The following is a 12,720-nucleotide window of genomic DNA, read 5'->3' on the forward strand; positions in this document are numbered from 1 at the left end:
GGCACGGCCACACGCACGGCCACACGCACGGCGACAGGCAGGCGGCGAGTGTCCGACACCCCGCTGAAACGCCACCGCGGCACGGCAGGGACAGACACAGCTCCCAGCCTACCGGAGACATTCCCGAGCACAGCGACATCCTTCCATCTGCATTCGTTTTAACTGAGAAGTGACTCGGGTATTCATCGCGTGCACAAGTCCTCTTCTAAACACTAACATGCTTCTAACAGGAGGATCTTACAAGGACTGAAGTCCGCACTAAAAATACCCTGCCAGAATACCTCCGTTAAAACCTGTGTTTTACTAGGTTGCTCATATAAGCGATATACTGACAGTTAAGTGCCAGGAAATGACCTTCTCTTCTTATGCTAAATCTGGGAAAAGTCTGTTCTTTCAAAGCTGAAACTTTAGCATCACTCTGCTGTGCAGCGAGCCTATGCTGCCCTCTGTACTGCACTGTTTGCATCACTTGCTGGAAACATCAGCATTCCTGTTAAGCTAGAGAGAAGACAAAACATAAAATACCTTTGAGTCAGGTATACCTTTGAGTTGTGTGCTCCACTATGAATATAACAGCAGGTCACAAAATGTTTGAATCCTACTCTCCAAGAAGGCAGAGGAAAAAGAAAAAAAGTTAAATGAAAATGCCTAGCAGGAAACAGAATATAATCAATGAAGGAAAATGGCACAATATGGGAAAAGCATAAAAAGCCTCTCAAAAGCAGTTTTCATTGTATTTTACTCCCCTGTGAATATATGTGGACTTTGCTTTTGGTTATAATGTGCAAGTCACTATTTTCCTGCAAAGTCTGTAAAAGCATCCAGAAAATAACCAAATGCTTTCCCAACCTGGTTTTATAATCAAGCTTTTTCTGTCACATGAGCTAAAATATTTCTACTTTTCTAATGACTGCTGCATTTCCAAAAGCTTTTCAATACAACAGACTCACCTGGAATTTTCTAAACTTAGATATAACAAGGGCAAGCTTTACATCCTTATGTGTGCATATTAAGATCAAGTCAGCTTGTTTTAACATCAAGGATGTAATATCTTCTCTCATATATCTTGTTAATTATATATTTAGAAAATATGTGTTGTAATTAATTCTATTGTTCTGTTTATTTACTACAGTTAATGTTTATCTTAAATTGTATTTGACTGAAGCAGGTGCATGAGATGAACAGTTGGTTGATAGCTCAGGAGATGCTCCTTTCTATAAAGCATGTTCTGAAGGTACCCCACAAGGCCAGTTTCAAAATTACTGCTGCCTGTCTGATCTCTACATAAATGGCATAAAGATTTTGCAGAAAAACTAACAACACAGAGCTGTGTCCAGCACATGATGCTGTTTCTGTGTTGGGAAAATCTAACTCAAAGTAGTGTGGAGAAGGAATATCCATGACATTTAAAGCAAAGGGCATCAGATTGACTATCTAGTGAGGAGGTGACATCTAGTGACATCTAGTGACTATCTTGTGAGTTTATTCACAAATAAACTGCAGGTCAGACTTTTGGCCATGCCATGTCTGGCCCTTTTCAGGAAAAGCAGGGTAAGAGCTGCTACAAGCAGCCATTCCTGACAGACATGAGCTACTCAAGGCAGCAGAAACATGCAAATCTGTATGACTCTCCAATGAAAGCTGATGGGAAACAGATCCCAGTCCAGCCTAAACAATGGGTGTGATTTGCAATGCCAGCATGGACTCAGACAGCTTCTCATGTTAGGAGTGAAGTGGCTCTTGTAAAGAGTCAGAATCAACTGAGATGGAAGCATTTGTGACAGAAGAGAAGTGAAGTACCTGACACATAGAGGTTGGAAATACAGCCAGCTTTGCCAAATGGGCTCAGCTATGGAAAAACTGGAGGCTTTCCTGCCTAGCAGGGATCTGTAAGCCTGTCCTAAGGAGTTACTGCAGTCACTGTCTCAAGCGATGGTGGAAACACAAAGTAAAACAGTAACACACAAACATTTGAAGATTTAGACTGCATTTGGTTTCCCAGACAACAATCACTGCCAAGTTTCTGAAAAGATAAAACCTATAAACAATGGTCTCTGTCCACATTAATTCTACATCAGCTTTGACCCAAAGAATAACAATTGTCTCCTAACAGTGGCCCTAGAAATTTAAATTTAAAAAATACCAGCCCCCAAATCCTGATGCTTTTCATGGACAGGGGCTGCTGTGTACATGGCGAGTTACCCCCAGAGCTACACAGATTTTAGCTTCACTTCTTTGGGTAAAGTCCACAGAAGGACTATGTCTCTTTCACTTCAATGGCATGGTGCTGGGCCAAGGAACAGCATCCAAATTACTCTGGTTCAATCAGTGACAGATCTTACAGTGGTATATCCCTCAGTGATACAATGTCCATATTAAAAATCTTGTTCTGCCAGATCTTTCACTTCACACTGCTTGACTCTTTCCACAGAGAACCTCCTCTGCAACTGCAAGAACCACTGGATTAATCCAAATACTGTTGTACTAGTCCAAATTATAGCAATTGTCCCTGAACTACTGCTCTGAAGCAATGTTCTGCCTCTGTGACAATTCAACATGGTTTATGGTAAGAGGAGACAAACATCCTCATTTTGTGACAATTACACTAAAAGCTGTCTCCTCCTTTCTGTTGCTTTCTTCACTTAAGTACACCAAACATATAGAGTGCCTACCACCATTAACAAATAAATGAGAAGGAACAAAATTCAAGTCCACATAGGGAAGCAAAAGGCCAATGTAGAAGACTCCAACAAAGGAGAAATAAAACAAAGTAGAATGAGTAACTCAGCTGTGTAACAATGCTAGCCCACATTTTGTACACAAAACCCAATTTCCACATTTAAGATGAGAGCTTAGGAAGTGGATAGCACTCAGTCAAAAAACATAAAGAGCATATACTTACCTGCAGTTCCTAAGCTAAGTAGTACAGCAACCCAAAATACCCAGAACACAACGAGAATCAGAAAGGTCCAGAATGGCTGGAAGAGGAGGAAAGGAATTCTGCCAATGATTTTATCAACAATTCGAAAGAGCTGTACAGCAAGCTGAAGCCTCTTTCTTAGTACAAATATAAGGGAGAGCAGAACAACCTGTTTTAGGGGAAAAAAAAAGACAAATTGTTGGGGTTTTACCGCAAGAAAACTATCAGGGTTGTCAAATGTGGGATCAGAGGACACAGATTTCACAAAGACATGACAGCAAAGCAATTAATACAATCTTACTACACATTAGAAAATCCTTCCAAGACACTGCCTAGGTTCTCAAAGAGCCTGTGGATTAAAATCTGGTATCTTGCAATAATTGCTGCTGTTTTTTTAAAGAAAATAAGATTCATAACACTTTAATTCATCTAACGAAAGCAGTCTGTTTTGCTTTATAGCAAACATAAATATACATTGCGCACTAAACATTGCTTTCACATACCCTGCATGTCATGAACTTTAAAACTTTCTTTCTACTCAGGTCAGCTTGCCACTGTTCACTTTTGCAATGGTAGAACCACCAGTGCTTTCCTGCAGTCCACAAACAAACTAGTTTGAGAGCAATGTATGTCTGGGAGCAAAGCAGACATAAAATGAAAACTTCTAAAATAAATAATTATCTTCCCAAGGTAAAAAACCCAACCTGCCAATAGCAAAACCCCAAGTCAAAAATCAAACAATATCCCCAGCTCTTTGTATGTGGCAAGGAACTTTGAACAGCAATTAAAAGAGAGGTTGAAATCTTTAAAACAATAAATACAACCAGTGACAGTTGCTTCACTGGTTCTCCTGTGTGCTCTAGAAAGAAGCCACCAGCTCTGAAGAGAAGCATAACCTGCAGCAGTGGATGTTCCCACAGTTCTGCAAACAAGTCGGTTGTGTACTGGAACACACAAACATTCAAAGAAACTTTTTCTTACCTCCTTAGTATCAGCAGATGCAAAAGATCATAACTTATAGAGGACACAAGAAACAATCTGATCTGTGACACATTTATATTTGTCACTGTAAGCTGTCAGACTGTTCATATCTGGCAAATTCCATATGGATCTTACTCATCTCTAAGACAACAGGACAATTGCTTTGACAAATGTCTCATGAAGTATAAATTGACTGTACCCTCAAACTGACCAATGGCTTCTTTTAACATTGCAACATCAGAGAGAAAAAAAAAATCACGTAAGAAGTTGCAAGCCACAAGATTTTCTGTTGTAAAACAAGATAAGTGAGAGAAAACCAGAATTTAACCCCATAACATGAGGTCTAGGCACTGCTGCCTGTGTTTCACTGCCCCTTTCATTGTCTAGACGAGCTGCTACCCATTTTTCCTGCTGGCAGGGTAGGATGAATCTGCAGATCTCATGCTCGTACTCAGCCAGTGCCTCTGTGTTTATTCAATATGATTTTTCAGTGAGCTGATGTAGAACACAATGGGGATGGAACAAAATTCTTACATTTTTACACCAACAATAATAACAATGTTTGTATGGGTTTGAAGTATGGCAAGGCTGACAAACAAGTTCCACCATGAAGTTATAAAATTTTACTTTTAGTTTTGATGGGGGCCTGAAAATCTAGTTGGAACTGGGGATCTTTAAGGTCCTTTCCAACCCAAACCATTCTATGATTTCATGATTATATTTGAATGAATGTAAGAAAATCTTAGTATTCTCATTTTCCAATTTGAAAAGAATTAGAAATTATTTTTACTGTTGCAGAACCACTGTAGTTCAAGTTTTCAAGTTACAGCCTCTGCCATTGCTTAGGGCAAAATGCTACTTACAGTAACTATTGTTGAGAAGATGGCATATCCAAGTAGAAACTTTGCATTTTCCTTTTCTGTTTCCAGTTCAGTGCTGGGGTCACTCCTGTAGTCATAATGGAGCCACCAGAGAACACCTGAGACAACTGAGCAGAGCAGAGCAGTGTGAGGGCAGGCAGGGCACGCTGTTGCTGGCAGGCTGGTGCCTGCCTGGCCTCCCTTCCCAGCCTCCTGCCCTCCCCACTGTCCCACACTCGGCTTGGGAATACTCTCATTAGCAACGTGAGGCACAGGATCAGTGTTCACAGAGAAACTTCCCATAGTGGCCTGTCAGTCTGAGGTAAAACCACAGCAGAACATTTGGATTTCTTGCAGTTATCCTAAGGCTCAGGCATGTAATTTCATTGTGGAGATACAAAGCTAACTTTCATGGAATGACAAGCTTTAGCCAGACACATTCCTATGGCTCTCCCTTCCTAAAGCAGGCAGTATAAGAGTCCACTAAGCATTCTTTCAAACAGTAGCGTTTTCATAACTGCATTCATCTGCCAAAAGAAACATTGTTTCTAGGCATCTACAAAAACAATAAACATCACCATCATCCTAACACTCGGCCGCTGGAACAGCACAGCCAGACCTTGGCACAAAAAGGCAAGCAGGCCTCAGCTTGGAAATGACTGTGGTAAGCTGAAGGTTACTGAGGATGGCCATGGAACAAAAGGATAGCTGTTTGTTCAGCTGCCAGCCCTTCAGCACAGTGAAACAGTAAATATACTTACACAGCAACCCGAATACAACCAGCGCAATCAGAGTATGGATGAGGAGGGTCTGAATGAATCTGAAGGCTAAAACCAGTATCAAAGAGAAGGCTGAAAATATATATAAAGTAAGTTTGAGTGTTACATCCCTTTTTATTTTAAATATAAATTTAAGGTTCTTGTAGAATTTTGGCTTTTATTTTTAAACCATAATCTTAAAAGCAAAGGCATTTAGTAAAACTGGCAACCTTTTTAACATTTAAAGCACACAGTTACCTCTAACTTAAAAAATAAGGAACTTAAAGCTGATGTATTCACCACAGGAAATACCAGCTTTTTAATAACATTTTGTGTAAGATTTAAATTCAAGTATTCATGCTGATGTCATTTTTTTCATCAACAATTTCTTACCATCCCCCAAAATGAGGTATTTAACCATGAGCACAGAATCTGATAGAGATCTGCATTTCGCCAGTCTATTAAATGCCTCCTGATAAAACCTGATCACTCCTCCTTAAAAATAACTCTTTCCAGAAAATATTAAAAAAGTCCACTTTTGAATTAAACATATAGACCTATAAGAAACTTTTTAACCTTTTAATTTAATATCATTATTCACTTTTTACTTATAACCTTACCTAGTGCAAGGACACTCAGTCCTATCACAGTATCTCTTCCTGCCAATATTCCACTCAGAATTCGGTGAAAAATATCCATTTCATTAACCATATGTATTAGGACAGATGCATATTTGGAATAGCATTCAGGATTTTGTGGAACACATCGATTAAATAATGGAAAGGACTTACTGAAAGGTTAAAAACAAAAGTAGCAAAAAATATTAATTACTGGACAAACAGTAAAAGCCACAAAGATCCATCCTGCCATTCTCCACAGAGAGCACTCTGTTATAAAGAGTAGTTTTCTGTATCATCTGCAAAATAAACTCCTAATAGTGTCGTGCCCGTATCACTACACCAGAACAGATCCATCCAAGATCAGCCTGGGGAAAGAAATTAATAACTCTCTCATTAACTATCACCATCAGCACATAGCTCCTATTCCCATTCTAGTCTGGCTTCACTTGCTTTGCTCCCATGTGTTTGTGTAAAAGCAAAGTTCATGCTAACATAGCTGTAACCTACGCTCTTGTAGATAATTCCAGACCACAAACACTTTGTATTGTTTTTATTATATTTAAGCATTCTAAAAGCCACACCAAAACAATGTTTGTAAGGTACAATCAACGGTACCAAATAGTTATACAAAATTATATGGCACTCCCAGCCAAGCTTCTTGTATTTATTTATTGTCCTGCTTTGGCAGTGCTGCCCTACAACAGTCAACGGCATATTCATACCTGAAAAGGAGAGGGGTTGTTACCAACAACTAAAAGTTTCACAACTAGCTTTGCTTCTACTACGTAATACTTTTGTGCAAGATGAGTAACTGTGCTGAGTTCCTTGACAAGCCAAAAAAGGCCTAGAGAATTGAGGAAATAAATGAAACATGCCATGTTTTTTCATCAATTTACATGCTGTCTTTTGATCCGCAGTATGTAATGTTTTTACATATCTCCTGCTCTCTGCACTTTGTTCTTCCATTTTCTGCTGCTCAGAGCAGAGCAGAGTTAGCTCTGCAAACAAGGAGATTCCAATTCTCTGCTGTGTTTTCATGACACAGTGGAACTTAAAATCATGGGTTTAAGAATTTTGACTCACAAGTGCCAGATTTGACAAAGCACCATCCACAGATCTGTGCTTCAAGCCATCTGGTTATAAAATTATTCTGATGGAAATTTCTGGGCTCAGGAGAAGAAGCAAGACCAAAGACCACATCCTTGGCATTGAGGGAGAAAGCAAAAGTCTGTGTAGGAGCTAAGCTGTTCCTCATATGGAGTGCTTTTTCCTAATTCGGAGAGGGAAAACTCTCTAAAGCATAGAGGAATGAAAGGAATGCAGTCCTTGTTTATTCTGTGGGATAGGACACTGGCATGTTCACAGGCACATAAAAGAACTTGTAAGGATACATGGACAAAAATAAATAAACAAAGCAAAACCATCCTGACTGTGAAGCAACAAGACAAATACAAAATATGCGAAAGTAACAATCCGTAAGCAGCTGTTTGGACTCAAGGAGGTTGTAAAGCACCCAGTCATTCTCACCTTGGTGGAACTGGCAGTGTAGGACACAGCTGAGCTGCCTTTGGATTTAGTGTGTAACTGGAAACATTCAGGTTGTAAACACAAAGAAAAGAACCTAAAAAAAATCAAAAAGTAACTTAAGGTTAGCAAAAAATTGAGAGGAAAAAACACATTTACAGCTAAGTTTTGTTTGCACTTCCGGTTTGATCCCTTAGAATGCCATTTTCATCCCTGATATTCCAGTGGGAATGTGAATAACAAATTAGGTAGTTGAGTAAATCTCAGCCAATCTCTGCAGAATCTTTTGCCTTCTAGACTTAACTACAGTTACCACTTATGTTCCTGGAGGGCAGGCACACTCTTTGTTCCACAGTGCCATACTTGGCTATTAATCCTTGCTCATCAGGGTAAAAGAAAAACCTGGAATGATGGAAGCTACAATAGAACTAGGCCCTCCTGAGTTAGAATAGAATAGATATATGTATCCAGAAACCTAACTTGTGCTGGGAACTAGGTGAAATATTACCAGGTACTCTGCTAACAAGACTCTGCTCCATTAGACAGCACTTCTGGGAAAGAAAGGCTGGGTACATCCAAGCCATTCAAAATGCAAGACTTCTCCCTGCCTTGACATAAACATATAAGCAGTTTTAGCTGGAATTTGATGCAATTATGTTTAGTTAGACTGAAAATACTTATATAATCTCACAGGTGTTTACAGCTTTCTGCACATACAAAATTATGGCAAACTACCCCAAAATTAAATTAAAACAAATATTGTCAATTTAAATAGCAATCCCTGCCAAATAAAACAAACAAAAAAAAGAATGGGACACTGACCTCCGACAAAAATATCCATTAATATGCATATGGTCTGAAGTTTATACATACCCCATGAAATAAGGCTTAGGCTACAGATTATTTTATTTACATGTTGGATATTAATAAACTGGAGCCACTTTGATACAACAGCTACTTCTGACAGCATTTTCATCTTGAACGCCAGAATCAAATAAAATTTCTAGGTGTGTCCTGGTTTTGCTGGGAAGTGGGTGGCTGTGTGGTAATGAGTTGCCAGCTGGGGTTAAACTGCAACAAAATGGAATAGCAAACATTGGGATCTGATGTCCAGAGGGATAAATCCACTTGTGTCTTCACGGAATTAATAATTCCACCATAGTTTTAATTACATATAAAGGAACCAGTTGGACAAGAGTCTCAAACAGCATATGAACTCTGGTCACCTCCTAGCACCCCCACCAAACTTCACTAGTTCATTCTCAGCAGTCAGTTTTCTGCTACATAATCCCAGCACTGTGCAGGAATTAATGAACAACTTTCTAATTTGCATAAGAGAACCGTAACATTTCTAGAAACTATGGTTTTGAAATAAAGAAGAAACAAGTAACTTTATTTTGTGTTACCATCAGCTGTTCAGGAAATTAATGGTAAGATATGACTCCCTAGTGTAAGAAATATAATAAAAACAAAGTGGAAGCTGCTCAACTGTTCTACAGATACACTAAGGTACTCATATTCCCTGTGGCACACCATTATTCCTTGCAAAACTCTGGAGATCTTCCAAAGAGTTGAGTTGCTGTTGTGGACAACTTGACACGCACAAGGAAAGTGAACTGATTTTGCTGCTTTGTATTTCCAGGCTGCATGAATTCAGAAAGAATACATACCTAGAAAGAAAAAAAATCCTCTTCTCAAAAAACAAGTTTTCTTGGTTTTTTATAAGTTTAAATTCTGAACCTTCTTTCCATTTTTTTAAAGTGCTACAAAGCAAGTGAAACTTTTGCCAGAGGAGTCAGTGGAATTACTGGGAACTTCAGCATGCAACATCCTTAAGCACAAAGATTTTCCATATAGAATGACTGCCTGTTTGGCTGATGTCCCATTTAAGATCCTCTTTAAGAAGGCAGCTGTATCAAGCATAACAATGCAGCACATTTTCGAATTCTATCTTCTTAATTTCTTTTGCACTATTCCCACCTTTTTTGCCTTTCAGTACAACAGTGTAGATACACAGATATATATGACTGACAACTAGAAGATGTGTATTTAACTAAGTTCTCAAACATTTGATTTATTTAGACATTATCTGATGTACTTACTTTTTATTAGTCATATCCAATCCAGAAAGATTTGCCCCTTCTACAGGAGTGTTCTTCCGACCACATATGTTCCCAAAGCTGTCATATCCAAGCACAAGCCTTTCTGCAGCACCAGCCACCACAGCATAGCCACTTATAAACATCTGTTAAAATATTTGTTTTAATGTGACAGCATGCTACCATGGCTTTTCTTTCTCGTTCAATCAATATTTTTTTTAAGTCATACATCTTTGCCTTCTTGTTGCAAACAGTTAAATCTAAAATTCACCCCTCAGCACAAGGCCAGAGCAAGTCATATGGGCAAGATTAGCCCTATTGCTTCCTTAGAGCTTTCATTCATCTGTTGTTGGAAGTATATTAATTAAGCAGAATAACACAGGAGAAGAAAGATGGACGTCCTGATTAAAATAAGAGGAAAGCATTACTAAGGTGCTAAACACTGTCCCTAGTGATGTTCATGTATCTCACTGGGCAAGATCACTCAAATGGTAATTTTTCATGTGCTCACTGCATCTCATTTTACAGGGTGACCTTCAAGACACATTCAGGCAATTTAACTGCTGCTATGATGGGCCCTTGTAGCTGCTACTGAATTTAATCAGAGGTATTTTTAAACACAAAATATATTAAAAAAGGAGATTACCTGAAATTTCAGGAAGGAGCACTCTTTAACGCATGTGAAAAACCTGGAGAAAGCCACGCTGTGCACTTAGGTGACAGTGCCCTAACCTTTCAGTTGTTCTGCTGTCAGACCAAAGTTCCAGTAGATCATCTTCCTGTAAACTTCAGAAGCAGCTAAATACCTCTGCTGGCCAAGCAGCAGCAATCCTTAGTCAAAATAAAACACCTTGTCTAGGAATGTAGCTTAAACCCCACTGTACATCGTGAGGGCCAAAACAATCCTTCCAGAGAACCTTTGCAAGTGCCAAGAAGAGCAGCAATTCTGTGAAACTGGTGAAGTCCTGAGTGCTACTTTACCCAAGGCTTATCTCCCCATCACTCCAGCTGATGAAGAATTCAGTGATGCAAGTTTCTCCTCTGTCCCACGGGGTGCAAGTCACATCTCACACACCCAAGGACAATCACTAAGCTCCATGGCTATGTGCCAGCTGCTGGCACCAGCAGCAAGGTTTCTCAGTCCCACATTAACCACTGCTGCTTTGAATGAATAGCTGAATATTGGCTGTGCTCAAGACAGATTGCACACATCAGACCCAGCACAACTGCCCTCTTACTTAAGCTTTAGAGCCTGTATTTGTTTTTCTTTTAGTACTTATGACTAAAGACTGGATCTGGGCAAAACCATTTCTCATACACAAACATGTACAAATGTGCTTCTTTAGTCCTGAGAAAAATACAATTTTTGCTTATGGTAGATTCTTATTTTGCAGTCTTACTAGTTCAGAACTTTTTCTAAAATTATGATGGCATGTTAATGCTGTCTCAATATGGACATCTTTGTAGAGGATCCTCAATTCAAACTAACACACTACTCGTGGACTTGATTTGTTACAATAACAAAATATTTCCAGATCGAGTTTGTTTACAGAGCAAGTATTTGTTAATAATTAAAATGTTCTCAGAAGGAAAACAAGAAATAAGCTGGCACTGTACCTCAGCTGAAACAGGCTTTTAGAAAAATTCTGGTATTCCCTCTAAATATGGGCATTACAGGTCCACTGTGTATGTTTTTGTTTTGTTTTAAATGCAGAATGCTGGATAAAAGCCATATTGTTAAGTAACAGAGTAATAGCTGCAGGGGTCTATCTGCACATGGCCATGATACCCATTTCCACAGAACTATTGATGTGATTTCAATTTTTGTGAACAAATTAGTGTCATTGCATTTTCTTAAATGTTTTAAAGACCAAACACAAGAAAACAAATAAATGTATACAATAAATTATTTCACAGAAAGTGATCAATAAAAACAGTGAGAAAAACCAAACAAAAATCCTAAATCCTTACTCTTTGACAGGTTACATTTGTGGCATCCCCTCCACTCATCAAAGCACTAAGGATTAGACAGCAGGTAAAAAACCCCTATCCTGCTCACAAAGTTCACCATCCACTTATTCAGTATTCAAAATGTGTAGGTAATATTCTGCATCATTGTCCATTTAAAAAGTTACTATGCATGGAATTAAAAAGTGTATTTAAGAGAATGCTGAGCAGGCTGAGACGTATCATTAAAAACCCCAGTCATGCTTCAGAAAGACAAAACCTATTCCCTGAAGCTTGCACGCTGTTCTAAGATAGTGACTTAATGTCGCATCTCATGGACACGTGTCACAAGACATCAAGGCTACAATGAACAAGTAGAATAAAGAGCCCAGTCAGAGCCGGGACTGATGTACAAAAAAAGAGGATTCTAAATAACCGAGCAGTGTGTATACGTGGTACCTAAAGCATATGGGCGGAACTTAGAAGTGTTACAGACGCCACAAGAAGGCACTGCACCACCACAAAGGTAAAATCTATCCCTGGGCAGTCCGGAGGACCTGTGCCCGTGACAATTTCAGTTCAGATTTAGTGTAACGCGATGCAGAGCCCCATTAACTTCGAATCTAATTTGTCCTTCCGGGAAACAAACAAACAAACGTGCGTACTTACCAAACCAGCCCAGAAAAGACAGAAGAGGAGCAGCCAGAGAGTGTCTGTGCACTTTCTGTAGATGACTGGTCTCCATTCCTGTAGTTCAGAAATACTGTCTCCAGAGTCCTGAAGAGAGAAAAGTTCAAGAAAACAGCAGAACAAACTTCCCGTGAAATTAACTCAAGTTCCAAAAGGCGGAGATTTGAGCAAGCGCGTAACTTGGCGCTCTCAGCTCCGAGCCCCCGGCAGCTCCGTGCCGTGCGCTGTCCCCGCACTCCGCTCTGTCCCCGCCGGTGTCCCGGGCCCGCTCCGGCGGGGCTCACCTGCCGCCGGCGCTCCATGGCCGCGCCCGCCGCGCCG

At 39.6% G+C, this 12,720-nt stretch overlaps 1 protein-coding gene across 4 annotated transcripts in view; it reads right to left on the reverse strand.

Moving 5' to 3' along the window:
- The window catches only part of SLC44A3 (solute carrier family 44 member 3), a 40,732-nt gene extending 28,018 nt beyond the window's left edge, over window positions 1-12,714 (reverse strand). For 2 of the 4 annotated variants that reach the window (XM_015636120.1, XM_015636118.1), the window contains exons 1-9: window positions 12,684-12,714; window positions 12,379-12,486; window positions 9,766-9,908; window positions 9,197-9,333; window positions 7,667-7,760; window positions 6,140-6,309; window positions 5,523-5,612; window positions 4,765-4,889; window positions 2,903-3,089 (exon numbers count right to left, since the gene is read on the reverse strand). In XM_015636120.1, the coding sequence (XP_015491606.1) occupies window positions 2,903-3,089; window positions 4,765-4,889; window positions 5,523-5,612; window positions 6,140-6,309; window positions 7,667-7,760; window positions 9,197-9,333; window positions 9,766-9,908; window positions 12,379-12,486; window positions 12,684-12,701 (1,072 nt within the window). In that variant the 5' untranslated portion in view covers window positions 12,702-12,714. Of the gene's footprint in view, window positions 1-2,902; window positions 3,090-4,764; window positions 4,890-5,522; window positions 5,613-6,139; window positions 6,310-7,666; window positions 7,761-8,171; window positions 9,168-9,196; window positions 9,334-9,765; window positions 9,909-12,378; window positions 12,487-12,683 lie in introns of those variants that run through there. The other 2 variants (XM_015636122.2, XM_033516505.1) reach the window with 2 other exon arrangements.
- Window positions 12,715-12,720: the final 6 nt, after the last annotated feature.

Source organism: Parus major, chromosome 8 (assembly GCF_001522545.3).
Source record: "Parus major isolate Abel chromosome 8, Parus_major1.1, whole genome shotgun sequence".
NCBI classification, from domain to species: domain Eukaryota; kingdom Metazoa; phylum Chordata; class Aves; order Passeriformes; family Paridae; genus Parus; species Parus major.